General features: G+C 54.3%; 1 protein-coding gene and 1 long non-coding RNA gene across 2 annotated transcripts in view; one reads left to right on the top strand and one right to left on the bottom strand.

The window, feature by feature from the left end:
* Positions 1-1,728, bottom strand: part of LOC137201508 (uncharacterized) — a 28,387-nt gene extending 26,659 nt beyond the window's left edge. The window contains exon 1 of the long non-coding RNA XR_010932197.1: positions 1,295-1,728. This is a non-coding gene — a long non-coding RNA (uncharacterized lncRNA). The remainder of the gene's footprint in view (positions 1-1,294) is intronic.
* CCND2 (cyclin D2) lies at positions 1-27,739 on the top strand. Its single transcript, XM_067695449.1, has 5 exons — positions 1-499; positions 2,261-2,476; positions 5,028-5,187; positions 13,567-13,715; positions 22,432-27,739. Exons 1-5 carry the CDS (start codon positions 305-307, stop codon positions 22,579-22,581), a joined length of 870 nt encoding a protein of 289 aa, XP_067551550.1. The 5' UTR covers positions 1-304; the 3' UTR covers positions 22,582-27,739.
* The last annotated feature ends 53 nt before the right edge of the window (positions 27,740-27,792 follow it).

The following is a 27,792-nucleotide window of genomic DNA, read 5'->3' on the forward strand; positions in this document are numbered from 1 at the left end:
CTGCCCAGCCAGTTTGCGTCACTGCCTCGGAGAGCAGAGAGCAGAGCGAGCTGGGGAGAGCAGACAAGTTTGAAGGGGAGGGCAGGCAGAGTCAGCAGCCCCCGGGGCGCTCCTCTCCCACCGCCCATCCCTTTCCCCTCTTCTTCCCCAGCTTCCCTCTCTGCCCTTCGCTATTTCCCCGAAAACCCCTTATTTAGCCAAAGGAAGGAGGTAAGGGGAATCCTCTCCCCTCCCCCCCTCCAAAAAACCCCCCCAATTTTCCAGTCCGGAGATCGCAGGGGCGCGAGTGGGCACCCAGCTGGCCATGGAGCTGCTGTGCGGAGAGGTGGACCCGGTCCGCAGGGCCGTGCCGGACGCCAACCTGCTCCACGACGACCGCGTGCTGCAGAACTTGCTGACCATCGAGGAGCGCTACCTTCCCCAGTGCTCCTACTTCAAGTGCGTGCAGAAGGACATCCAGCCCTACATGCGCAGGATGGTGGCCACCTGGATGCTGGAGGTAGGTCTGCAGGCAGGCGCACCGTCCGTCCCCGCCCGGACCCCAGACCCCACGCGGGGACCCTGAACCTGCGAGAGGGCAGCCTCCGCGCCCGCCTCCCCGCTGCTGCGCGAGAGGTTACCCCGTGCCCTCGGCGAGACGCGTGGCTTCCTTTCTGTTCCTTGCGGGGTGCAAGATTAACGGGGGGAGGGGGGAGGAGGGAGGAGGCAAATCTGGGAGCAGCGAGGCTGTCCCGGGGCGGGGGTGGGGGAGCATCCCGCGCGCGGGTGCCTGCCTGTGGCTGCCTCCTCCCCCCCCCACCCCGACCTGTCTTTTGCGAAGCCGAGGCTGCTTTAGGTGCCTTGAAGAAGGGAGTAGGAGCAGGAAGCCGGGACCCCAAAGTTAAAAAATCAGCCCCCCCACCAAAGGCCAGGGCAAATTCGTCCTAGCCTCGGGTACCCCCCCCCGCCTGTGGTCGCGACTCCGCGTTGGCACTAAGGGGGGAGGGCGGAGGGCGGAGGGAGAAGAGAAACGGGGAATTCAGGAGCCCCGGAAGTCACACTGAAGAAACGTGTGTTTTCGGGGAACCCAAAAGAACCACTTCTTTCCCCTCGCTCCGAACCCTTGCGGAGCGAGCCGTGTGCCCACGTCTGCACGGCTCCGGACCTGCCGTGGTTTCGCCATGTTGCTTTGTAAACTCGGGGTGGAGAGGCTGGAACGCGTCGCCCGCTCCCCCTCTCACCCCACTATCCCGGCCCCCCACTTCTGATGGCGCCTTCGCCCCCGATCCCCCCCTCCCTCACGAAGGTTACTTACGTTTCGGCCTTCAGTTTCCTGGGTGCGGAGAGCTGGGTGGGGTGGGAGGGGGGAGGAGGTGTGTGCAGGGGCGATAGCGGGTACCCCCCGAAGGAGAGGCCGGAGCCCCCCGCGCCTCTCTCCGGCGGCTCCCCGTTCTCGTCTGTCCCCCAGCTCTTCGCCACCGTCCCCGGCCTCTGCCCTTGTGGGCCGCGGCCGGACACTCCCGCCGCCGCGCTCACCCCTGCAAGTTTCCCCCTCGGTATCCGAAGCCCCAGGGGTCGCGGTCCAGACCTTCCCGGCACCCCAAACCTCCGTTGCGGGTAGCCTGGGTCCTCTGTGGGGTTTTCACGGCGAAAGGTCTTGTCTGGGGTATTTCCTCGATTTTTAATTATTTTTTGAACCCGTCTCCCCTGCCCCGACTCCGGCCGCCCAAGCTGCGCGGCGCTGGCTCCCTCCGCCCTCCCCCCGCTTCCCCACCTCTCCCCACCCACCCCCCCAAATGCGGCGCCTGGGCTGCGGGGACTCCCCCCGACAATTTTTTCAATTGTCGGGAATGATAGAGCAGGGTCTGGGGGTCCGAATGAGACCAAGAACGAGACCCCCGGAGCCTCCGGAATATTTTTATTGATTTTTTGAAAAGATGACGAAATCCAAAAAAGAGAGTGAGTGAGTGCGAGCGAGCGGAGCGGTGAGCGGCCCACGGGGGCGGCGGGGCCGGAGCTGCTGCGCCCTCGGCCTCGGGGTCCTTAACCCACCTCTCCGGTGAGTTTTTAGGCTCCCGGGGAGGACCCCAGCGCGGATGGCCATTCAGATTGACCCCAATTTCCTCGCCTTCACTCTGATCGCTTATTCTACTCCCCTCCCCCTCCCCCCCGACAAATTCAGTATTTTTGTCGTTTTCCTAGATTGTGCGGTTTCCCTTTTTTCCTCTTTTCCTGATATTATGGTCTCCCCCCACCCCGACCCTGTCCCCTCGTGTCATAGGTCTGTGAGGAGCAGAAGTGCGAAGAAGAGGTCTTTCCTCTGGCCATCAATTACCTGGACCGCTTCTTGGCCGGAGTCCCAACTCCGAAGACCCATCTGCAGCTTCTGGGGGCCGTGTGCATGTTCCTGGCTTCCAAGCTCAAAGAGACCATCCCGCTGACCGCTGAGAAGTTGTGCATTTACACGGACAACTCCGTCAAGCCTCAGGAGCTGCTGGTAATGACTGCCTCCTTCCCCCCTGCCTTTCTGCTGTCCCCTATCCTAATAATATACTCTGATGCCGCTGCTCCCAGAACAGATCCTTAGGACCCCAAATTACCCATCCCTGACGTTTTCACACTTCTGGGAACTCTTTAACATGACGCTCCTTGCGTTCCTACTGTGTGCGGGGCTCTGTGCGAAGTACCGAGACTCCACCCATGAATAACGTCCTCACTCAGGGAGGTTTGTGTTGGTGAGATTCATTTGCAGCGGCTTACGTATGCAGAGGAGGCATGAAGCACAGTGATAAAATATTTTAATTAAATTCCAAATTTTCAATCGCGGAATTCCGAGACAGAAATCAACCTCTCACATGATTCTCAAATACACGTGTGGCGTGTCTCCTAAGAACCGGGAGTTCAAAGGTAGGTCTTAGGCACCTCTTAGAGTCTCAAGATACCCACACATAGTAGCTGTTCACTTAAATACCAGCTCATTGGCTTTTGAGCAGAGTCAAATTGGGCCCTTTGTCAGAGGGTTGGGAGGCCTGAATTCCTGTCTCCGGTGGGGCTGTTACCTCTACATAGACACGGGGTCCTGTCTGGACTCTGGTTTTCTGCCCGCAAACCTTTTTCCCACCCGATAGGACTCTTTGCCCCTGTAGCTTCATACTTAAGACGGCCATGTGGCAGCAGCGTGGCATTGGTTGGGTGGCTCCAGAGGCCCACCTTCAGTGATCTGCACAGCCTATCTCCCAACTGTTTGGAAAAGGGGCCCCCTCTTACCACCCCCCCCTCCCCCTCCCCGCTGGCCAGGCCTGCACTAAGTCCACAGGGCCCTGGACTGGCTGCCTGAACTGAGCTCTTTGTGAGAGGCCTTCCTCCCTGAGGCTGTGCTGCCACCTAGCGGCAGACATGTGCAAGGATGGGGAGGAATCTCCGAGAATGCAGAGGGGCATGAATGACCTCACCTTTGAACAGTTGCCAGATTTCAGCTGCTTCTGGTTTGGTCCGAGAGGCCCAGAAAGGTGCTTTCTTCTAGGAGATCTGCTTCCTTTAATAATGGTACAAGTCGAGTGGTTTATACTCGCATTCCCCCGTGAGAAGGAGAGCTGGAATTTCAAGCCATCTTGGAAGACACTGACTGTTTAGTAGTCTGTCTGGGTTTTCACCGCCAACCTCCCGTAAAAAAACCAAGGCAGACTTGAAGGCAGGTAAAGAGAGCATGGTTAAAATTGGGATCCAGTTATATTTCTCACGGGAGACGAGGAAAACGAATCTTCCTTTTGCTTCACTGTTTCAACATGATGGGGGACTCGGGTATGTTTCAGAGCACCCCAATTCTTTTCCAGGGGCTTGCCAAGCTAATTTGTACTGCTGCAGACAAATCTGCCTTTTTCCAGTCTCTGTCTCTTTATCCCAGAAGTTGAGAACTGGAGGAGTCCTCCTATTTTACCAACAAGAAAGCCGAGGCCAGGGAAGGGGAGGGAGTTGGCCCAGACCACACAGCCAGCCGGTGCTGTGGGTCGCAGGCAGAATAGGGCTCTGGTGGCCGGCTTGGCAGGCGGAAGACAGTCGGTACCTTGGGGTGAATGGGGGAACGGACTACACTGGTAAGCTGGTCGCTCATTCTGCTGATGACGATAGATCGATGGGCCTGTTTTTCCCTCTGACTGCACGTAGTTTTAAGGCTTTCTCTTTGGCTTGTTTCCCTTTGAGCACAATTCCCCACAACGTATCCCAATAAGGGAGAGAAACAAGGTTTTTCACTAGGTGGGCTGTGGTGAGAGGCCCACAAGAGACAGGGTTGCACAGTGCCAGCATTTGGGCTGCGGGCTTCTATGACCTTGAACAAGGACCTTCACCCTGCCCTGAATCACCTCCAGCTGCACAAGGGGGTTGCCAGTGACCATGAGGTCCTTCAGTCACGGTAACAAAGGCCGGTGAAACATTTCAGTGGAAGGGTGCCCCGTGTCTGAGTATCATTTCCCAAGATTTCTGCATTACGTGTCATGGGGAAAGTTTTAGCAGCAGAGAGAAAAATGGTACATTTTGGCACCAACTACGAGCAAGCTAATTGGTTGCCAAGGATTTGGGCCAAGAAACCTAATTTTGAGCTTTATTCTGTGTACATCATTTTTCCACGAGGATTAAAAAGACCATTAATCTGGTGATAGATATACAATAAATTGCTACGAAAGGGCTACAGTGACCTTGCTGGTATCTTACTGTAGATTCAACCTTCTGGGTGGGCGGGCAGAAGCATCCCCTGGAATGGAAGTCAGGGTCGGGTGCGGGTCGGGGAGCTGGAGAGGCAGAGAAATAGAAGAAGGTACCATCTTGGCAACAGCTACCTGGGCGCTCATTATTTTCAGTGGAGCCTGACCTTTGAAGCCTGAGAAGAGCCGTCACCCACTTCAAAGCTTTAGGGCCACTCTGATAAACGGCCCCGCCTTCCACTCTAATGAGAATCGTTACGAAGACTGGTCTGGATGCCAAGCCCCCAGTCCCGGATGCCAGGTCAGCCTGTGGGCTTTATACTCTTCCCTTCCTCCCTCCGTCCCCAGGAGTGGGAGCTGGTGGTGCTGGGCAAGTTGAAGTGGAACCTGGCGGCCGTCACCCCCCACGACTTCATCGAGCACATCCTTCGCAAGCTGCCTCAGCCCAGCGAGAAGCTGTCTCTGATCCGCAAGCACGCTCAGACCTTCATCGCTCTGTGCGCCACTGGTAGGAGCTGCTGGAGCCCGGTGGGGGCCTGGTGCTGGGGAGGGCTTTGGGGGGGGTGGATTCAAGGGGAGGAGGACCGCAGCCCTAACTTCCAGGGATTGGGGGGTCGAGGGGAGGGGGTCCCAAGTAATCTAGAGTCCAAGGTTTCATTCCTGGGCTGTTTCTTCCTTCCTTTATCTCAGCTGGTATATTTTCTGTCTCTGCCAAGCTCATAAATGGTTTATGAGGACAGGTGTGGTGAGGGGGGAAAAAAAAACAGCGCCTGTTAAAATATTCTTTATGGTGTCTAAAGTGCTCTTTGAAGATTATATATACTGCCCTCTGGTCGTGTTTCAATCTTTCATCTTTGGAGGAAAAGGATGGCTTGGAGATAAGCCCAAGAGGAAATTTGGAGGGGGGCGGGATGCAAATATAGGTCCGAGGAACGCTGTCAAGATAAATACCGCCTGCCCTGATAAGTGGTCAGGGAGGCCAGAGGAATTCTTTTGGCTGCAGGACATTTACTGCCTTCTGGCAGCTCCTTCTGCAGGGTTCGGGTGAACATGTGGGGTTTTCAGCAAGGACTGCTTCCTGCGCCTGGGCTCTGCTGCCCTCCCTCCACGTGTTGGGGTTTTGACTGCAGCCTTTTTACCGCTGCAACCGCCTTTTCATGTTAAGAGCGCTACACCCACCCCATTGATCCCGCAATGGATACATAGTCCTCTGTGTCCTCGTTGGCCCGTTTGCTTTGCAATTAACTGATAAACTAAAGGCAGCGGTTTGATACCGTCTCATCACACTGAACTTTGGCCAGTTTCCGCCGTCTTCCCCCTCCCCCCATCTTTTTCCCCCCACCCCTAACGGTAGTGGCCGTGGGAGAAACTCCGGACCCATCGTTGGCCAGGGTGGAGCGTCAGGAGTTAGGGAAAGAACTTGCTTGGGTGGACCTTTCCCCCCTGCCCCGGGGGAGAGGGCGGGGTCCACGGTTGCCAGGAGCATGTACTGGAATTGCAAAGGTGGGCCTGGGGCTTGACTTCTTTCAGTATCTTGTTACGTGTTAAGATGAGCACGTTATCTGCAATGTAGCCTACGTGCCCTGTTCACAGTCAAAAGGTCGGGCTTTGCTACTTACCAGCCCGCGACCTCTGTGAACCTCAGCCTCTTCATCTGCAAAATATGCCTATTGACACATGACGGACGCTCCTACGGCCTTTTCAGGTGGTTAGGAAAACGCACATCAGAAGAGAGATGATGTACAAGGAGGTCCTTTGTCAACCAGGCAAGGTGTAGGCGATGTGCCCTGGTACCAAATGTGAAAATGTCTCCGATTCTGACTTTTACTGAGTGGATACAATGACTTTCCTAACCCTAACCCTGCTACCCCCGTTTGAGTTTAGCAGGATGCTGTGCTCAGCCTTTGTGGGCTCAGATGCAGGGTCCAGCCCCCCCACTGTGGATCCCAGAGCAGGCTTCCCGTCCCTGAGCTTCCCAGATCCAGGCCCAGCCTCGTGGAGTGTCCGTGCCCTGTGCCCTTCCTGCAGCCCTGGGGGACCATTCTTTGCCCGCGATTCTTGCTGCCCTGCACACCGTAGCCCTTCTTCTGCTTCCTCCCCTTCTGCTGTCTGGCCTGGCCCCTAGAGGTCAGCCCCTCATTGACTTGTCATTTTGTCTCCCAGGCCCCGCTGTCCCTTCCTCTCCATTGTCATGATTCACTGTGGAGAAGGGGTCAACCAGCCCTTTTCTCTCTAGGACAGCTGACCCCTGACCGTGCGCTCCCCCATCGCCCAGCTGTCGATAGCCAGTGCTCTGCTCTGACCTTGTCTCTTGACGGATGTATCTTTTGGGGTCCATCTGCCCACTCCCCCTCGCTGATCTCTGACTCGGGTCGGGAGGGTGGGTGGAGTGACCCAGGCCAAAAGCAGATCCCCGGATTGCCTAAAGGCCCACCCACGCTCTAAAATTGGGGATCCCGTCCGCCACTCCTGGCCTCCTTGGCCAGGTCCTTGGGGCAGCTGCCACGTTTGGGGCCCGAGGAGGGAGCCTGGGATTCAGGGGCAAGGGATAGAGGTCTGAGGGGAGGCGGAGGAAGTCGGGAAGACTGCCCTTTGAGAGAGGGGCTAGCGTGGGGCAGAGGCAGGGAAGGATGGGAATAGGAACATCTCCAGCTGGGTACTGAGCGCCACGCGTGGACCGCTCGGAGCTCAAGGAGGGTTTCACACGTTTCTGGGTCTAGAGGGGATGAGCCTGTCTGAGAGGCATTTCTTTCCCTGATCTGCCCTCGAGTGTGTCTGCATGGCCGAGTCACGTGGCATCCCGCTGCCTGGGGTTTTAGGGCTGTGGGCCTGACGGAGTGAAAGCCAAGGGGCTGCTTTTCTTGAGGGGACCACCTTCCGGCTGGATGAGATGCCTCGTTCTGGGGCCAGGCTGTGTGAGCAATGGGCGCGTGCCCGGGCCAGGCCGGCAGGTAGCCGGCACGAGTTACAGCAGCACAGGTCCTGCTCCCTTCCGCCCGGGGATCCCGGCCTTTCGGGGGCAGCCGCGACCCTGGGGCTGTGTGGCGAGTTGAGGGGGAAAGCTGCTTGTGAAAGAGCTGGCGGTGGTCCCGCGGTCCGTGGAGAGTGCCTGTGTGTGAAAGGGGAAGACGCGGGCAGGGCAGGGCTGCCAGTCCTCCTTCCGGGGGCTTGAGGCTTCACATGGTGGTGAGACGGAGAGAGGTGTCCTCTTCCCTTCCCAGCCCTGAACAGCCTCTGGGGTGGAGGCTTCGGCTGGCGCTGGTCGGTGGAGGCCATGGGGTGAGGGGAGCCCTTCATATCTGCCTTCCCTAGAGCTTTGGACGCTGGGCAGCACACTGTTCTCAGCATCCCCCTGGTGCCGCTCTGATGGCAGAGCCCCCAAGTCTGCCAACGAGGAAAGAGACCATTGGGATGACTCAGGATCGCGCCGGCGTGGGGGAGATTCCTGATGCATGACATCATGCTGAACAGATGATTCCAGTTAGTTTAGAAGAGCCAGTGGCATTGAGTTTGAACTTGGCGCGGGCGGGGGTGAGGGAGGGGGTGTTTAGCCTCCCTTCCCACGGCACCCCGCATCTCCCTCTGTGCCTGGGAGCCCCCCACCCTGAGGTGCTGCCCTCAGCTATCCAGGTTCCCTGCCCAGCGGGCCTGGGCCCCAGGGATGGTGATACCCCAGAGCTTCCCCGTCCTCCTGGCTGTACCTGGACGTGTCTCGCGACGCGTCATCCCTGGTTTACAGCCGGACAGTGGTGGCCCAGAGGGGGTCCACGACTTGGCCCCTGATCCAGAAAGGGAGGTCTGCCTGGGTGGTTGGAAGGTGGAAGGAAGGATGGAAAGCCCTTTCCATCTGCGACCCTCTGAGTTCCCTCCACCGAGGAGCGGCCACGGGGCCTCAGGGAAGTGGACTGTTGAACCGGGAGTCTCAGTTCTTCCATACGGGCAGCTTGACGGGGCCCATCTCACTTCCCACCAGGCCGTAAGGTGCGTGGGGAGCAGGCTGAGGGTCCTCGTCCAGCCCCCCACCGGCTCTGGCCTTTTAAAGGCCCACCTGAGGCAGGTTGGAGGAGAGGGAGAGAAGGGCATCCCTGGTTCTCTTCCCCTCGGAGCGAGCGCCTCTCGCCCCCTAGTGGTGAACAGAAGCACAGTGGTCACACTTGCAGGTCAAGGCCTCGGCCACCATAGTCAAAACAATGGGGATAAAGCCACCCCCAGGGCCGTGTAATCTGTGGTTTCAAACCCGCTTAGCTCAGAACGCTTCCTTCAGTGAAATCTTAACTAAGTTGATGAACTGTGGAGCAGCTCTCCTGCCCTTGTCCAGATTAAGGAGCCCAGTGGGGCCCCAGGAGGTCCTTGGGTGGTGAAGCGTCGTCTCTGCAGGATCCCACAGGGGGCTGGGGCCACAGACGGGAGGCGTTCCCATCTCCTGGACTCCTGAGCCAGGGTTCCTTCCTTTGGCCTTTTCTCCCGCCTCTGATGGGAAAGATGGCCGTGGATTCCCAGTGGGGCGTGGGCGGTGCCTCTGAAGAGCTCTCTACCTGCTGGTGAGTCTCAGAGTGCAACGTCCAGATGCCTCTCTCCATCTTAAGCCCAGGCCCGGCATCAGACATTAGACAAGTCACTTAACCTCTCAAGATTTCATCGATTCACCGGTAAAAGGGAGTGTCTTGAAGCAGGTGAATTTCACCTTGTTCTTTGCTAATTCCTTGCCAAGTAAGCAAACAGTAGGAACACTGCCTGGGCTGGTCGGTGGAGAAGGTGGAGGTCAGATCAGGGCTGCTGAGCTATGGGACCCGTTCCTTGGTTCTGGGTGACCCCAGCTGAATGAATAGTCCGACTTCTCTCTCGTTCCTTGTGTGCTTGTGCCCTCTTTCCATCCCCCTGTGAGGCCTCAGCTTCCCCCACTGCTGACAAAGCAGCAGGAGGCAGTGGGGACACGATGAGGCCGGTTCTGCGAGAGAGAGAAGAGAGAGAGAGAGAGAGAAAGAGAGAGAGAGAGAGAGTGAAAGAGCCTCAGGGCGGCCAGAGCAGAGCCCTCGTCCTCCCCGGCCTTGCTGTGCAGGGCCTGCTGTTTCGCCGCATCCCTGCAGATGCTGAACAGGATCGCCGACGGTCAGCATTGCCTACCCCGATCCCACAGCGGGCCCCTGGGGTAGGGATAGTGGGGTGATGACAGCGATGCTGCTGGTGGGTGTCATGGGTTGTTTACCGAGAGCCAGGCCCTGTTCTCTTAGTGGCATCCTCAGAAGTACCCTGTGAGAGTATAATTATTATCCTCATGTGTAGGTGGAAAAACGGAGGCTCAGAGAGGTCAGGTGACTTGCCCACCTTCACGCAGCTGGTAGGTGGTAAGGTCACCAGCCTCCGTGGCCTCCACCTTCCAGTGCTTGGAGCTGCTTGGCCCAAACCCTTCCCACCTGCTTTTGGGGAATCCTCCTAAGTGTGTGTCTCGAATGCTCCTATCCTTTCTTGGAGACATTTCTTTAGAAGTCACCTAGCTATTTAGATCATATGTCCCGTGTCTTGGGGGAATCATCACGGTGCTGCCTGGAACAGGGAGGAACACGTCGTAACTCGATCAGAACGGGTCCCTGCTCAGCTAATTGCCTCTCACTCTGGGGGGCGGGTTCTTAGGAAGTCACACACACTTCAGCTTTCCAGGTGGGCAGCTGAGGATGGAGATAGACCCTCACCCCTGAGCACACCTTCAGCACCAACATAGAGCTTGTCGGCAGTTTTTGACCAAGAGATTCAGAGATTTGGGAGAGATCGTTACTTTGTACTTTGTTTTTGCAAATAGCGTTTCCCCCTCTGGACGGTGGGGGCGTTTACATACATCTTCGTGTTCTCCTGATATCCCCACGTGCATGCATGTTGATGCATTTCTATTCACGTATTTACGGACAGTTGCAATCTTGATCATAGCACGTGCTCACGAAGCCTGATTTTATTTTCGCCCCCTCCCTCAAGTAAATATCGTGAATCTATCCATCCAGTTCCGTAGCCAAAAGTTGAAGGTTTCCAGAAATGGCTGAATGGGTTGGATGGAACTTTCCACGGGTGAGTGTGGAGGTTAGTTAACAAGAGCTAGTACAAGGACACGACCCTTCAGATGTTTTATTCAGGTGTTTTTCTCTCTGCCATTTCCCCTACCAGCAGAGAGGGGGTGTCCCTGGGTGTGGTCTTGGGGCAGCCCCTGAGGCCATGCAGAACCGCTCGATGGAGAGAGGTGTCTTGTGACTTTGCTGTCTGGGGGAAGCCGTGCTGTGTTCTAGTGTCTCTTCCTTATTCTTTTCCTTGAGAGTCGTTTTTACTCCAGAACCTTAAGTAAAAAGCCAGTTAGAGCCGGAAGGCCCCGAGAAGATTAGCCAGCCTACCTTCTTCCAACTTTTTGGACCTAAACCATAAAGGAAGAAATACATTTTGAAAGCAATTCAGGATAACTGTCAGTATACGTCAAATCGATACAAATGTTTCTTAAGACAGTATTGACTCTCACTACTTGCATTACTTCGTGATACTTTCTATTCTAACATTTTGTTCAACTCAACAACAACAAAAAATGCTGGTCACCACCTACAAACGAATTTCATGACCCTGTACTGAGTTGCAGGTGGAGGTTAGAAAAACTAGTTAGTTCGCTGCTCTAGCTCTACCCTCCTCATAGACAACTGGGACTCCAAGGGGCTGGGAGGGAGCAAGTGACTCGCCCAGGGTCCCACGGGCTGGACCTGGCTTTGTGGGAGAGCCGGGCAGTTGTCGGGGCCCTAGAGGCGCCAGCCTAGCTTCCCTGGCCCTGCCGGTGCTGCCCAGAGGCTGCCGTGTTCATGCAGCCCTTGCTCCCCAGTTCTGGGGGGCGGGGCAGGGGACAGTGCCCCTCAGCATTTTCCCACAAAACGAGAAGGGAGGTACGATCCTCTCGGCAACCCCAGGACCATCCATCCACACGCCCTGACTGCCAGGATTAATTCATTTGCTGGAAGTGGGAGTTGGGTTTGCAGGCAGCGGGATGCAAAGATAGGCGTGTGTGGGCTATGCTCCCTGGGCTGAGGCCTGGGGCAGGGGGGCCGGGGATCCCCTCCTGCCCTGCCCTTCCCTGCCAGCTGCTCCCACCCGGGGCCTGTGTGGGCCCAGGGCCACGGGCTGGCTGCTGCCTCTGCATTGTGAATGTCCCCGGGGGGAGCTAACGAGGTTACTGGGCAGAGAAACACTCCTGTGTGACCCCATGCGAAGAGACCTACAGCAGAGCGGGAGGCAGGGAGGCTGGCTTCGTCACTGTCCGGGGACAGAGAAGAGGCTCTGGACGAGTTAGAGCACAGCAGGCTTTGGGTGGAGTGGCGTAATATATATACATCCCTCGAGAGGTGGTGATGGTGCGTGGGCTAAGAACAGAAGACCATGGAGAAAGACAGACAGACGGCCAGGCCTGCTGTGTTCATGGGATTCGGCCAGGAGGGGAAGGGTGTGTGCCTGGTTGAGCAACCCAGCGCAGTTTCTGAGGACGCCACTGACCTGATGTGGACAGTGGGGTCACTGATAGAAGTGCGTCCTTGGACTATGTTGATAGAATAGCAAGAGGGGGAGATAGTAGGTTGAACTGTTTCTGTAGGTTAAACGCGGTGCTTATGCTGGGAATGGAAGTGTGACCCACGTCTTCCCTCTACAGCGATCCCCCTCCCTCCAACTTTCCACTTCTACATGCAGTGAATTCACTGCGATGATGGCAAAACTGGAGAGAACCCTTTGTGGAAGATGCTCTCCACTCCGGGGCTGCGGTCAGGATCAGGGACAAAGCTCTCGCCTCTTTCACCTATCAGCACAGGACAGGGGGAGGGCAGTGGAGACTCAGGCAGCTTGGTTTCTCATCCACGACGTTAAGGTACTGATTGTACACAGCTTCCGTGGCTGACGGCTGTATCACACAGGCTGTAACGAGTCAGGTCCTGGCCGTGTCGGCAGGTCGGAGCCCTTAGCAGCAGGAGCAGGGCTAAGGGGTGTGTATCCTTACCTCCCTGCCATGGACAGCGGTGGCCGATTTGGTTGCCGGCCCTTCTGGGGGACACCCCCCCGCCCCAGAAGAAACTGGTGTTTGGGCTCCCAGGCTGGTACATAAAAGCATCCTCTGTAGTTGCTCTTGGAGAAATGGAAAATGAGGGGGTTCGAGCCCATCCAATGTATCATCGTTTTTCCACTTGTCTCTAGCAAACCACTCTTTTTTTTCCTCAGCAAGAAAATGGGATCTTCAGCCCTCAAAGCCATAAAATCTAAAGCAAGTCCTTCCTCTGATTAGGACGGCTAATAGTGGGAGTGTGCTTGGCTTCCTGTCCTCTCTTCTAACGTTCTGAGGGCCCTTGACGCTGGGTAGAAGTGGGGAATTGTGTGAAACTTGCCCCCCAGCACCCGCCCCCCATGGCTGCTTCTCCCACTTTTCTTGCATGGCCCATGGGATCTCAGTTCCCCGACCAGGGATTGAACCCGGGCCCCCTGCAGTGGAAGCGTGGAGTCTTAACCACTGGGCCACTGGGGAAGTCCCGTCCTTTTCTTTTTTTTTCAATCAAATCATCTCTTTTGTTCTGAGCCGTCTCAGTCCTTGATGCCTGTCCAGAGAGCATGGCAGAGTCACGTCAGGGCTGTCGTCCTTCCTAAGATTCACCTGCTCGTACTTCCCCCTCCTTCGAACGTGTGGAGCCCTTGGCTCGTGTCGCTTGTGTGGCACGTGGGTTATCTTGTCTGTACTGGTCTCAGACCTCCCTGTTCTACTCGGTCTCCTCCTTTTAAATCTGGAACCGCCACGGTCACGGGCAAATAAATGAAGGGCATCTCGTGAAGGAAAGACTTAGGAGAGGGTGCGTCCGCGGGGGTCCTGACCTTCCGCCTCTCGTCCTCGCAGACTTCAAGTTCGCCATGTACCCGCCTTCGATGATCGCAACTGGAAGCGTGGGAGCCGCCATCTGCGGGCTCCAGCAGGACGAGGATGTGAGCTCGCTCACGGGCGACGCCCTGGTGGACCTTCTGGCCAAGATCACCAACACCGACGTGGTAGGTGGCCCCCGTCCATCCCCTTGGCTGTGACCAGACCTCTCTTTCCTCAGCTCGGGGAGAGAGACAGTTGGTTCAGTGAGGAGGTGGCCGAGGTTCTTTGTCTGTTGGTTTCTGTTTTCTGAGATCGGCACCCGCGGTCATACAGAATTCAGCAGGTGAGGCCCCACATGCCATCAAACAGAGAAAAGAGCTTCGCAAGCAGAGACGAGGGGGGAGGGAGGGCTGCTGGCCAGTTTCCTGTGTGGCCCGGGCTTCCCCATGGGTCTGACTTGTCGCCTGTTGCCTGTTTCCATTTATGTACAATCCGCGGCCTCTCCTCCGGCGTGGAGCCTTCTCGCCTGCTCACGGGCGCTGAGGCTGGCAGGCAGGGCCCGAGCGAGCCCCTCCTGCACCTCAGGGCTTGGGAGACGGAGGGGCCCCCCGCCGTCAGGAGGCGTCCACCTCCACAGACCTCTCCACCCCGCCTGCCTCTCACTTCCCTTTAGTTCAACGTGATGACGGATTAAAAAGCGCTTTAAAAAGAGTTAAGTGCCGTACAAATGCAAGGAACTATTATTAGCTATAGATTTTTCCATTCTGGGTGCCCTGTGGACAGTGCAGGGGCTGGAACTCTGGTTGCCAGCATTTGGAGCTCCTTAGAAGAAGAGAGGTTTGGGGGACAGCCCAGGGGCCAGGGAGGCTCTGATTCAGCTAGCTGGAAATCGTGGTCCTGAGAAGGTTGATTCTGCGAGGTCAGAGAGGGGGAGAAGCCGGGGTCACCGGCCTGGGACCAGAACCTGGGGGCTCTGACGCCCAGCCTGGGAACCCTGCATTCCTCCCTCGCCGCAGCTCCTGGGATCTTTTTGTTTGAAAAAGGCCTTTGGTTTAAAGCCACTCGAGAGAGGGGTGTCAGCTCTGAGGCCCCTCTCAAGTCACCATGGAGAGACTCAAGAATGCAGGGGAACTTTGTGATGACCCCCTCTAGATGGTCAGGGGGATTCTGAATGCCCTGCTGTGGGCATATATTGACTTATAAGGGATAATGTGGTTTACAGGCCTGGGGCCAGTGCCCCCACCAGGGATGCTGGGCAAAAGGGTAGATGTCAGCACGCCTAAGACTGCAGTTGGCTGGCCTCCCCCCCGACCCCCCCCCAGATTTTGCCTCGGCCTTCATTACCATCTCGAGGACGTGGCACAGGGAGGGGTTCTCCTCTGAAACAGTCTTAGAGATGCTTTTCAAACGCTGGCTGCAAACAGGCTTCCGAAGCGTGGTTTCCAAAATGTAGATGGAAAAGACCCCTCCAGTGCAGCTTCCTGGGAGGAGTGCTCTTCGAATCCTCTAGAGGCAAATCTTGGACGGAGCTTAGCATTGATAGAAATGGTACGCTTCCCTCCTTTTCTGAGTATCTTCTGTTGAGGCTGCCTTGCCAAAAGGACTCCCAACCCGCTGAAGACCAGCCCCTCCTCGACCCCCGGGGACAAAAATGTCAGTGACAAGTGTTTGATTCCCCCCACCCCACCCCCCGCCAGCATAGTAACCTCCTTCGGATATTTCTAGGTGTGCCCTGATGGGCCGATTGTCCCACGGGGTCTCCAGCTCTCTCCCGCATCTCTCTGTCACCCGTTACTGTAGGCTTCAGATGGACAGAGGTCGCTCCTGGGGTGCCAGGGGAGCTCGTGGGCTGTGCCTTGCTTTTCAAGTCCGCAAACTAGTCTCTCGTTTCATATGGGAGACGCTGCTTGCCCCTGTCAGATACTACGTAGCCAGGCCATCCTGGTCGCTGTCAGACCGGGTCAACTAGATGCAAAGCTGGTTTAGAGGTTCCTTCTAAAAGTCGCCAGCTGTTGGACGTGCACACATCTGCCTTGTTCTCACCAGTCGGCCCCGGGTTAAACATTTTAATGTGAAAAACCAAGCATGCATGTACCCGTTTCAGAGAACAGTTGGAGAGCTCAGGAAGTTCCCAGCTTACCTCGGGTCCCCAGAGCCGCATCCCACTCTCCCTGGGGACGTCCTCGGTGCCTCAGCTATTGTGTGTGCCGGACGTCGGGCGCTAAGTCCTCCCACCCATCAGCCTGTGTTCTCCGGAGAGCTCTCGGGCAGGCTGTCACCTTGTGAGCAAGGCCCACGAACAAGCGAGGCACAGACAGCGTGGAAGAAGGTGGGGGGTGGGCGGCACACGGAAAATAAAAGATGAGGTTCCTGTCACCAAGGAACGTAGCGATTGTATGGCGAATCCACGGTAAAGCACGTAAAACCCCAGCAAATGAAGATCAAATGAGTGGATGCTAAGCGGGTGTTTGGAACTAGACGTGCAGTAGGAAATCAGCCCTCGGGAAGGAGCTCTCCGGGCCTAACGTAAAATGCAGAGTAGAAGCCATCACTTGGTGGTTGAAAGTGGCCTTGGGATGGAGAAAGAAACTGTGGTATGTGCATGCCATGGGACATTATTCAACCTTAAAAAGAAGTGAGATTCCGATACATGCTACACTGTGAATGAGCCTTGGACGTGTTCAGTGAAATAAGCCAGACACAGACAAATATCGTGGGATGCCGCTTACATGAGGTCCCGAGGCCCCTAGACGTCGTCAAATCCATAGAGACAGAAAGTGGAATAGAGGTTCCCAGGGCCCAGCGGGTGGGGGAGTGATTGTGTAATGGGGATGGAGTTTCCGTTTGGGAAGAAAAGTCCTGGAGAGGGTGGTGGTCTCACGACACAGTGAATGTACTCAGAGCTGACGCTGTACCCTTAAAACTGATGAAGACGCTCAGTGCTGGGTGGTGTATATATTGCTACAACAGAAAGTTGTAGATACCCACATAGACGTAAAATGTCCTTGGGCCACACTGAAGTGCCCAGGGGTTTGCGTTGAGCCCCCCTCCCACAGGGAAGCCCAGTGCCCAGACCACCTTCTGCCCTATGGGCCCTGGTGCACGGGCAGATGAGAATCGGGACGTGCCGGCCTTTGACCCCAGAGTCCCTACAGTTGTGTGCTAGCCCCATGCCCCTTGCCCCTTGCACCTAGAGACCTGGACCAGCTGACGGTGTCCTTTTTCCGTCGATTGTCAGAGATATGACTGTAGAAAGAGGATCCCCTCTTTCTCCCTGAAACAGCCAGAGCCATCTCTCTGGCTCTCTGGCTCTCTGGCCGGCGGCAGGGAGCTTTGATAGGAGGGACCCACGCGGCCCTGAGAAAGCTGCTCTCTGTTGTTCGCTCTGGTTGTCAAAATAAACCGGAACGCTTCATTCCAAAGAGAAAGCTGAGTGAGAAGCCTGACAGCTTTACAGGGAATAAGTCTCAGAGGGTGGTGTATTTTAAGTACTCTTTCCTTCTACTCCTAAGTGTTGCTAAAAACGGACACCAGCCAGAGAGGCCATTCTGGCCTTGGGGGAACGTCTACCGGGGCTTCCGTTGTCAAGGGTCCGCTTGCGAAGGGGGGGGCCGACTGGGCCACTTCCCTGGCAGAATCGGGGTTCCTCTTCCGTCCCCTCGGCATCCTGCTGGAGCTTGGTGCCAGCCTTTATCTCCCTGTTCACTTGTATATAGACTCTTTTGAACGAGGCCCAACTTTGACTCAGCCTTTTCTCCAGATCCCCTGGCAGAGTCATTGGGGAATGATGGAGGGAGGGCGGGGGAGGAAGGAAGGGGGACAAAGGCTGGGCAGGTGGGTTTCAAGTGTGTTTCTAGTGCTTTGGTCTCCCCAGGTCTTTTGGAAAAGCTAGATAGGTCTTAACATTAACAATATGTCAGGGTCCCCTGAGTTTTACCTGACTTTATCTTAGAGCAAGTCACTTTGTTTTCACGTGACACCATTTTCCTAAGTCACTAATGAACAAGTAGAACTGGGGCTCACGGGCCATGAAGATGGGAAGTTACTGGAAGGTATTCAACAGGACAGGTATAGATGGGAGTCGTCCTGTCATTACATGTACCCTTTTCTACCTAGATTACACCAAAACTCTCTGTTGCCTTCTTTTTTCTTTTTTTTTAAAGCCTTTATTGAATTTGTTACAATATTGCTTCTGTTTTATGTCTTGGTTTTGGGGCCAGGAGGCCTGTGGGATCTTACCTCCCTGACGAGGGATCGAACCCACATCCCCTGCATTGGAAGGCTAAGTCTTAACCACTGGACCGCCAGGGAAGTCCCTTGAATTCTTAACTATTGCCCAGGAAGATTCCAGGCCATCCCTCCCCTAGGGTCATCCGCAGCGCCAGGGAAGACTCGATAGTGACTGCATGTCAGAACCCCAGGGTCCCCACCCTTGCCTTGGTCCCCGGAGCCCTCACAGCACACCTTCTCCTGAAGGCCCCCGCGTCCCCGAGACTGTCCTTTGTGCCCCGAACAGGGCCTGTGGTCAGAAGCCCGCAGGAGAGTCGCTGGACGGGAAGCCGGGGGCGGGACGGCAGAGGAAACAGAAACGGAGGCCGATGCTTCCCGCCCCTGCTTGAGCTCGAGTTTTGCCGCGGGCCTCATTTGGTATTCAAGGAAATAAGCCCAACAGGCTGTGAAGAAAGGAAGAATGAGATAGTTTCCTAAGTTGTCTGTGCCTGAGTTGGCCGCGGGTCTGGGGCTCATTCAGCCCTTTGTGCCCCTGTTGAGTGCAGTGCGTGTGTGGTGACAATGCCGTGATGCAGTGACACTGGAGGCTGATGGTAGCAGTTCCGCAGCCCATTCAGAGGGCCGAGGAGGGTGCGGGGCGCGGGGCTGGAGCCAGCACGCGGAGGAAGTCGGGCCGGGGAAGGAGCCGGGCATCACAAATGCCGCTGTCAGGGCTGCGGGCCGGCCGGGGGTGGGGGGGGGAGGGGCCGAGCATCCTCGGGCTGGAGGCCTGCCCGACCCCCAGCACTGGAGTGCCACCTGTCCAGGCTGACAGACGAGCATTATGGCTCTCCCTCTAAGCAGCTTAATTTGGGGCATCTCGGCACAATGGCTGGTGCTTCTGGAGGCTGCGGAGAAGCAGAGGGCCCGGAGCCCCGGCGCTTGCCGTGCGCGCAGCATCTTTTCATCGGAGGCGCTGTCGGGGGTTTTCCAGGCCACTTGGGCTGTGTCTCCCTTTCTCGGAGATTCTCTGCTCTGTCTTTCCTTAGAGCCCGGAAGAGGCGGAGAGGTGCACAGGGAAGACAGTTCTGGAATTGGAGTCTCGCCCTTTGAAGGCCAGGGATCGTTATTAACTAGGTGTGATTGGGGGAGGAGCCAGCTTCGGGTCGGCTCCCTAGCTGTGAAGTGGGCACAGCTGGCTGTTGGATCTCCAAAAGCCCCCCAGAGCCCCCAGTTCTCAGATCCTGTAAGGATCTGTGTGTGTCGCCTTAGAACTCCGCCCGTGGACACATGGCCATCACTCTCTCCAGCTTCGCTTTGGGTTCCCTTCAGGCTCTGCAACTTGTCCCCCCTTCTGTTTCCTTCTCTGGGCTTGGCCTCCTCCCTTCGTCCAGATCACCCCTCCCACCCCAGTCCCCCCGGCGCTCTCCTACCCACTCGGGAGACTGGGAGCCCCTCCGGCAAGACTGGGGCCGGGTGGACTGGGTGGAGGGGCGTGTCTGCTGAGGTAGGGGCACCAGCCCGCCCTCCCTCGGACCTCACTTTCCACCAGCTCACAGGAAATCCACACGCTCTTGGGACGCCCAAGAAGGACTCCTGCAATCCTAAAGGAAGGTTTAAAATGCAGGGAGTGAGCTCTGTTTCCAGGAAGAGGGATGCCGATTTCCTTCCTGCCACTGTCCGAGTAGAACGTGCAACATCCTTTATGCAAGACAAGCTCTTGCCCTTAAGTAGGTTTTCATCTAGCCGAGAGCGAGAGGTCCCCGCAGTTGAAACTCAGATTAGGACAGTCATGAAGCAGTGGAACCAGGGGAGGGTTAGACGGAGACCCCAGAGCGCTTTCCAGCAATGAGGGACACCATTGGTCCACCGAGAGCTTTAGCGTCCTGCTGTCACAGCTGAGCCTATGGGCTTCAGGGTCCCTCGTTTCTGGGGGAACTGCTATAGTCGTCCCTTTTCCCTTGGAGTAAGAGATATCAAAGAGGAAGAGCTGGCCATAGTCAGGAATGATTTAGATTGAAATTCAAGTGGGACTGGAAAAATCAAGAAAGGAGAGTTTGTGTTTAACGTGAAGTCTTTCTTCATTTTATTCGGGAAAGCTGTTTTTGGCTGGAAGTTACATAAATATGACATTCGACGCCTGTGTTCTCTTGAAGTCCCGTAGAAGTCACTGCCCAGTGTGCCAGCCCTCCCTGTAGGCCTTTCTCAGAACTGTTCCTTTAGGGTCTAAGGCTGCTGGGAGGGAAATCTAAATACCGGGAACAGTAGGAACATGGGTGACCCAAAGGGAGACTGCCCGTGGCCCCGAATCAAATTCTTTAGCTCTCCAGAGCCCGGTCTCCCTGTTTGGAGGACCATCCATTCTGGCTGCTGGTGTGGCTAAGGCAGTGATGGTCACGGCATCCTGAGTTTGTCGTATTATTGGGGTGGCAGATGTGCTGACCCAGAAATAGAGCCTTGGGGAAGGAAAGTCGGACAGGATTGGCCAGGAGCTTCCTCAGGGACAAGCCAGAGGAGATTTGACTCTCACCAGTTTTTACGTTGTTAACCTTGTTGTTTAAGATTAATTGTTTGAGATCATAAGGCTTTCGGGTCCTCTAGTGCCTTCCGCTGAAATGCAGGTGCCCTTAGAAGCATCCTGCCTTTAGCCTTCACCACCGAGCACCTTCGTGAGTGGTGAGTGACCAGAAGCACGGCCACTGCAGGACGGGCCTTGGAGGAGGAGTGCTGGACGGGCAGAGCAGGCAGTGGGCGAGGCCCGGCAGCTTCTAATTCACCCGTTAGGGGGTCAGGCAGGTTAGAGGACATGACCAGGCGAGGCCACAGGCCAGTCTGAGAAACGTTGTTGGGTCCTCAGTGGCCAGTCCCTGGCTCTTTCTCATTGGGGACGGAGAGCGCTGGGCCGGGGTACGTCTGCCCTGCCGGACGCTCCATCCACTGTGCCCGCTGCACTGCCCGCCTCACCTGTCCTGAGCAAATGCTCGTTCGTACCTCGTTTCAAAGAAATCTCAGGAATTCTTTCACAGTCCAGGATGGACTTCTTTCTGTTCGTAATAAATGATTGTCGTGTGTTGAACTTGGCACTTTGTCCAAATGATCGCAGTGGGTCCTCCGTCTGTGAGCGTTTCCTGAGCCTTATTTTACAAGTGGGGAAACTGAGGTCAGAGAAGGAAGATAACTTAGCGGCTGCCTGCAAGTCTGGTGGGGCGACAGCAAATACCCCTGCCTTCTAGTCACTCTTAGTTCATTGCAGGTGAAATTTCATCTCTGCCCTTAGTGCTCGGTCTGCCATTGCTCCCGATCTTGAATTTCATACAAAGCTGAAATGGATGAGAGATGAGAAAGGAATGGAAACGGTGTTCCTGAGAACCCCAACTTTATTTTTAGATCTTGGGAAAATAGAGATAACGCTTTGGTGCTCGGCAGACAGTAACCGCTGGGTAGTTGCACGGTGAAACAAGCACAAGGGAAACGTACATTAAACTGTGGAAAGACCCAGGCAGAGTGGATTTAACCTATTCCATGTGTCTGTGCTGCTCACGAGGGCACAGGAAAGCAGGCTTGCCAAGGAGAGATGTTGGGAAATAGCTCCTAAGAGCAATTTCTTCAGCTCACCTCCCACTTGCTACTACCAACCACCATCCCTCCCTAGTGACACCCACGAATTGCCGCTGTGTCCCACGCCACCCAGCTAACAGAAACATCTGCCTGAGATCAACACGTGGTGCATCTTCCCTACCAAATATAGACTAATATCAAAGCAATGCTGCAGGGATTTTTTTGCCTATTCCCAAATTAGACGGCTCAAGTGTCCAGAATTTTGAAAACATTTCTGTGTTGTATTTTTATGAGAGTTAAGGGAACGGTAAATAAGCGAAAAACAGATTGCTTGTTTTTAAGCGGTTCCGCAGTCGCTGTGAGGATCAGTGTAGTTCAGTCCATTCTCTTATCTATCCCTTGGGTGGTCTAGTGTGGTCACACTGTCTGTACGGCTGGCCTTCCCCTTTTCCTTCTCACCTCCCGGTGTCCCCAAGCGGGAAGCATCTCCTTGGCCCTTGGATTACCAGGCACCGTGTGGCCACAAACAGCTGCTCATCTTGGCCAGTGGTGCCCAGGTCCTGTGCATACACTTCACCTGGGCTTCTGCTAAAATGCAGATTCTGATCTGACTGGTCTGGAGAGGAATGAGGTTCTGCATTTCTTTTTTCTTTCTTTAATTAATTAATTAGGCTGCATCGGGTCTTAGTCGTGGCCCTCGGGATCTTTCATCGCAGCACACAGGCTTGTCTCTGGTTTTGGCGTGTGGGCTCCGGAGCACGGGCTCAGTAGTTGCGGCACCGTGGGCTTAGCTGCCCCGCGGCCTGTGGGATCTTAGTTCCCCGACCAGGGCTCAAACCCGCGTCCCCTGCATTGGAAGGTGGATGCTTAACCACTGGACCACCAGGGAAGTCCTAGGTTCTGCATTTCTAACAAGCTCCCGGATGGTGCTGATGCTGCCGGCCCGTGGACCCCACTTGGAGTGGTGAGGTTCCGGCACCGGAAGGATGCATCTCCTGTACATTTCAGCTTTCTTTCTGCTGGAAAGCGAGCGCAGACTCAGGCGGGGCTTGAATCATGTGTGTTCTCTTCGTCAGTTGCTCTGCGTACTGTTGCCTTTGCTAACAGCTCTGGTCTGGACCGTTCTTCCTCTAGGATTGCCTCAAAGCCTGCCAGGAGCAGATTGAGGTGGTGCTGCTAAACAGCCTGCAGCAGTACCGTCAGGACCAGGGCGACGGATCCAAGTCGGAGGATGAGCTGGACCAAGCCAGCACCCCTACAGACGTGCGGGATATTGACCTGTGAGGATGTCGGGCAGGCCGAATGGGAGAGAAGCGTCCAATCTGCTCTCTCCTTCTCTCTGGTTGTGTTTTGTTCTCTTAATGTTTTAGGATGAAACTTAAAAAAAAAAAACAAACCTGCCCCCACCTAGATCATATTGAAAGATCTTTTAGAAGTGAGAGATAAAGGTCCTATAAACACGGAATCAGTAACAGCATCTGGTGCCTATTTGAAGTACAACAGAAGGGAATCCCGTATATATGCGAACAGTTATTATTGTTTGATGATGTTAAAAGTCATAGTAAAATGCTTACAGGAAAACCTGCAGAGTAGCTAGCGAAAATGTATGCCTGCACTATGGGAACAAATTAGAGACTTTTTTTTTTCCTGTTATGAACTAGCATGTATGTACCCCTGGTAGGATACTTTCGAGGAATTGCAGATGCCACTTATGGCAGGATTAGATTGCAAAGCAATGAACTCGAGAAGGAGTTAGAAATAAGGAGGGACAGGATGGGGAGGGAGTTACAAAATAATCTCAGTGCGATCGAACCGTTTTGGATGGAGAAGCGCCCTTCCTCCCGACCACCTGTTTGTTACTAAGTCAGGAGCGTTGCTGGGCCTCTCGTGACAGCTCTCGCTGTCTACAGTAGCTGCTACCTAAAAGAGGTGATGTTTGCCCGTTGGACACAGGTGATTGGATCCTGGGGTTTCACGTTTTTCGACATCTTGCTTCTTCTTCCAAACATGGTTCGTTGCAGACACCACCCAATTTTTATCGAAAAGGGGCAATCTAGCTACGGGCCATCCCCAAAACTCCTATGAGATGGAGGCAGATGGAGCCCGAGGGTGGGATCTGGAATGGAAACTTTTCTCCTGATGTGTTCAAGAGAGTAATGTGACCTTGGCATCCCTCATTAGGAAACAAACGAATTCTTTGGTGCTGATTGGCGTGTCTGGTCCACAGGTGAGCGTTTTGGTATAAACCATTCCATTCGAAAAGCACTTTGAAAAATTGTTCCCGAGGGATAGATGGGATGGTTTATGCAAGTCATGCAGAGTAGATGCCTCCCTTCTCCTCCTGTGCCCCCTCCCCTCCTGCCCCCAGTTGGGTTGCTGTCCTGTATCTGACACTCTCTGGCATCCCCACCGGAACTCAAGACACACCCTCTTCCGCTGAAATCCCCATCACAACATTCCTAAAAACAAAGCTCTGTTACCATTTTGGTGGCACAGAAGGATCTTAATTCCCACCTCTATACTCCTCCTTTGGACATGGAAAAAAGCGTTATTGCTGGTGCAAAGACAGACAGCGGGTCATCAGTGTGGCATTTCGTTCCCGTTTCCGTTTTTTTGTTGATTTCATTGCAAGGTTGCATTCAGCGTACTTGAATTTTTTTTCCTCTCCACGTCTTAGAGGCATTCAGTTAGCAGAGAGGTTGAAGCACCAACTTTTTTTTTTTTTGCACAATTATAATTGACAGGTAATGAAGCTATTAAAATATTTGCCTTTTTAAGTAAAAATAAAAAAAAAGATCAGAACAGGGCTACTCTGAAGAATTGTTTTATACACAGATTCTGCCTTGTTTCGTAGTATAAGGGTTTAAGATGGAGAAAAATCTAAGGGTCTCTTATTTTTCATTTTATTATGTTCAGTTTTTTATTATTTTTTTTTTTGCGCTGCTAAGAAGCTGAGATCATTCATTGTTATCCACGTTAACAGTACCTATAGCTGTAATGTTTCACCGAGTGTGCTGCTATCTTATAAACAATTTTATAATATATTATTTTCCCGCTTAAATTTCCAAGTCCTGAAGTAGATGGTTGAGATAGGAGTTCTTCGTACTGGAAAAGCCCTTCCATACATAGTTTGTTTTCTTCTGGTAGCGTATTCATGGATTTTTTTTTTTTTTTTTTTTTCCTCTCTGGTCACATCCTTCAAAGACAGAGTATTCTTTACCTCAGGTGTACTGGACAAAATCAATAGCTACAAAAGAAAATGGTTCACATTTTTGTTCTCATAATACCTCACAACCGGACAGTTTCTGCTTGGGAGCCCATTAGTCAGGGAAGGCAGAAGGCGGGGAGGAGGCTGTGCGGCCCCTCCCAGGTGGCAGGTGGAGGATTTGGCCCCAGGGTGTCTCACGCCCAGGGACCTCTTCCGTGGTGAAGGTCATCAGGCTTCCATTCTGACTCTGGTATCCTCATCATGATGGAAAAAATGCAATTGAACCAAGGGATTTCCCCTCCCCCGCAAGGCTGACACTCAGCACAGAGGTTGATGCAGTGGAGTAGGTACCACGTGGGTACCAGCGATCAGGACACAGACTAGAGAATTCCAGCAGGCTATCTGGAGAGTCTCATCTTGCAGGCCTTTCTAAAGCAGGGCTCTCATCTGCTTTGGGTCCTTTCATCTGGAACGTTTCCCCTCTCTCTGGCCCCTTCCCGGATACGGGCAGCCCCCGTTCAGGATGATCTCGGAGGGTTTCCTAGGTCTGAACCTGCAGCAGGTAGGGTTGCCACGGCAACTGCTCCCACCTGTCCGGCCTGCGGCAGGCAAGCGCAGCCAGGTCCTTGCTAAGTGGCACTAAATGGTTTTCAGGTTTTAGATCGTGCGTTGAATTGGCATGGTTGGAAAGATGGGTCAGATGAGTATTGGATTGGTGGTCGAAGGGAGGTAGGGAGGCTGCTTCTCTGCAGAGAGATGCAGCCCCAGATGCGTCAGTCTCCCTTGAAGTGTGTGAGAAGGGTTCAGGACTTGGTGAGTTACATGACCCTGACATTCTAGGGATTCCTGGTGGGCCAGTGGGTGCTGTATCCTGAGGTTCTGGAGAGGAAGGCTGAGCAGCCTGTTTTATCGGGAGCACAGTTTGCACAGGCCACTCTTCTAGGCCCTGAGGGGTTCCACAGGATGGAGGAATGCGTGGACCCTAGAGTTCTTGGGAGTCTTGGAACCTAAAGAGAAAGCCAGGTACAGATCCCTTGAACAGTGACCAGCCGCTAAGCTCAAAGGGAAGCAGCAAATGAGAGAACCTGACAAATAAGGAAACAGGCCAACAGACTCCCCCAGAGTCCTTCACTTTCCACTTTCCCTGGAGCCCCCAGGGGGCCGCTGGGGCCTTCTGGTTTTTTCTTCTTCCCAGCCCTGGAGCCCCCAGGGGGCCACTGGGGCCTTCCGGCTTTGTCTCCTTCCCATCCTCAGGGCCTAGTGTGATGGGAGGTGTAGGGTTGCTGGTGAGGAGCGCGCCAGGTAGTTTAGCTTTTCTGCCCGCTCTCTCCTTAACACAGAAGAAGGGATCCCGGCTTTGCTGAACTGGCTTATACCCGCTCCCTGGATTGGTTTCCTCGGTAGGAGTTTTTGTCCCAGAGGAGTTCGCTTCTCCCCATGCATTTTTTTTCTCTTTCCTCCCGCTAAGAGGGTTCCAAACCTATTCTGGTCTTTTTCTACCTTGTTGTCTTTCTCTCTCTTCTTTACTTCCTCCTCTGTATGGTTTTTTTTTGGTGGTTTTTTTTGGTTGTTTGTTTGTTTATGTTTTTCTCCATCAGTGGGAGCTAAGTTGTTCCCCTCACCTGCCAAATTTTGGCCAAATCCTACGGGGGAAAATCCTTGTATGCCAAAAATATATGCTAAGCATAATTCAGTTCCATGCGGGTTCATGACAGCCGAGAAGCCTGCAGGCGGGGGCAGGGCACCGATGCCTCAGCAGAACGCCCCCCCCCCCCAGGCTGAGAGAAGGGGCTTCTGTCCGGGGAGGCTGTCCTCTGGAACTGCCCCACCCCACTGAGCAGCCCACTGCGTCCCCCAGCCGGGTCCCTGCTGGGGCGTGTGCTGCGGCGGAGGCCCGGTTCGGCCTCCTTCAGCATGCGAGTTGGGCACGCGTGGCTCCGAGGGGACGCCACCTCGGCTGCGGGCATCGGGGGCTTCCCTTGCGAAGGGGCTGCGGACGGTAGCAGGATTGGATGACTTTCTCGAAGAGGGCAGGGGCATTTTCCCTCCACGGGCCACAGGGGTCAGGGCTGGGAGAAGAAATAGACTCGCACCTTATCTCATGTAAATAATTTTCTAGCTCAAGAAGAGAATATTGGTAGAGTGGAAATGGGAAGTAAGAATGGGGGGGAAATCTGAGTAAGCCAGCTGGCTTCTAAGCCAAAAGGATTCCTCTTTGTTTATCTTTGAGACAGTCCGACCCTGAGAATAGCTTTAAAAGGGAAATTACTGCTGAGACGGTAAAGTCCCCTTCAGCCAGCAGACACTGTAGCTACGGGGCAGTTCCTGTCACCCGTTGGTACAAAATCGGGCCGGGAGATTCGAGAGGACGTGTATGGCTTCCTCATTCCACTTGGCTTTTCATGATTCTGGATTCTCAATGACCCAGAACCGTCACTTCAGCCAGGACCACCGTTCTGTATCCGTGTGTCTCTGCTTTTAGACTTGGCTGGGCTGTCAGACCCGATTCCTGGCTTAGGTTTCCAGAAGCCATCGGCAAACATACACACGCATGCTGGAGCTGCCGCATTTATCCCTTTGCCTGCAGCCTACTTTGGGGAAAAAAGTGCCTTACTGACTGTAGCCATTACAGTAGCCAGTGTATTTTGACAGGTGCCTATCCTTTAAAAAAAAAAAAAGTTCTCGTGGTTTCTTTTGTTTTCTTTTTTAAATTGGTTGTATTTCTTACTGCTGGCCAGCTCTGAAGTCCCCGGCAGATCACCAGGCCATTGGATTTTTTCCATTATGTTCATTACCATGTACCTCAGATCTCTCTCTCTCTCTCTCTCTCTCTCAGTTACAGTTTCTCGTCTTGGACTTTCTTTTATTATTATTATAATTTTTTTTTTTTTGCTTTAAAATGAGTGTGATGCCATATCCCGTCAGTTTTATTCTCTCACCATGTACTCTGTAAGAGGTGTGGGTGTTTATTTGGTCGACATGCGAGCAAGTGCTGAAGTAGCATGATCAGTATACACGGAAGGTTTTTAGGAAGTATGGGAGAAAAATGTTGTATTGGCCATGATGGTGACATGGTATAGTCAAGCTGCCTTTTCAGAGGTCCTATCTGTTCAGTGTTAAGTGATTTTTAAAAATAATAACCTGTTTTTCTGACTAGCTTAAAGATGGATTTGAAAATGGTTTTGGATGCAATTAGGTTATGCTATTTGGACAATAAACTCACCTTGACCTAAATTCTCTGGCTCTTTTGACTTCTTTCTTGACCAGCAGTCCTCAGCGTGGAACAC

Source organism: Pseudorca crassidens, chromosome 11 (genome assembly GCF_039906515.1).
Source record: "Pseudorca crassidens isolate mPseCra1 chromosome 11, mPseCra1.hap1, whole genome shotgun sequence".
In the NCBI taxonomy this organism is placed as follows: Eukaryota; Metazoa; Chordata; class Mammalia; order Artiodactyla; family Delphinidae; genus Pseudorca; species Pseudorca crassidens.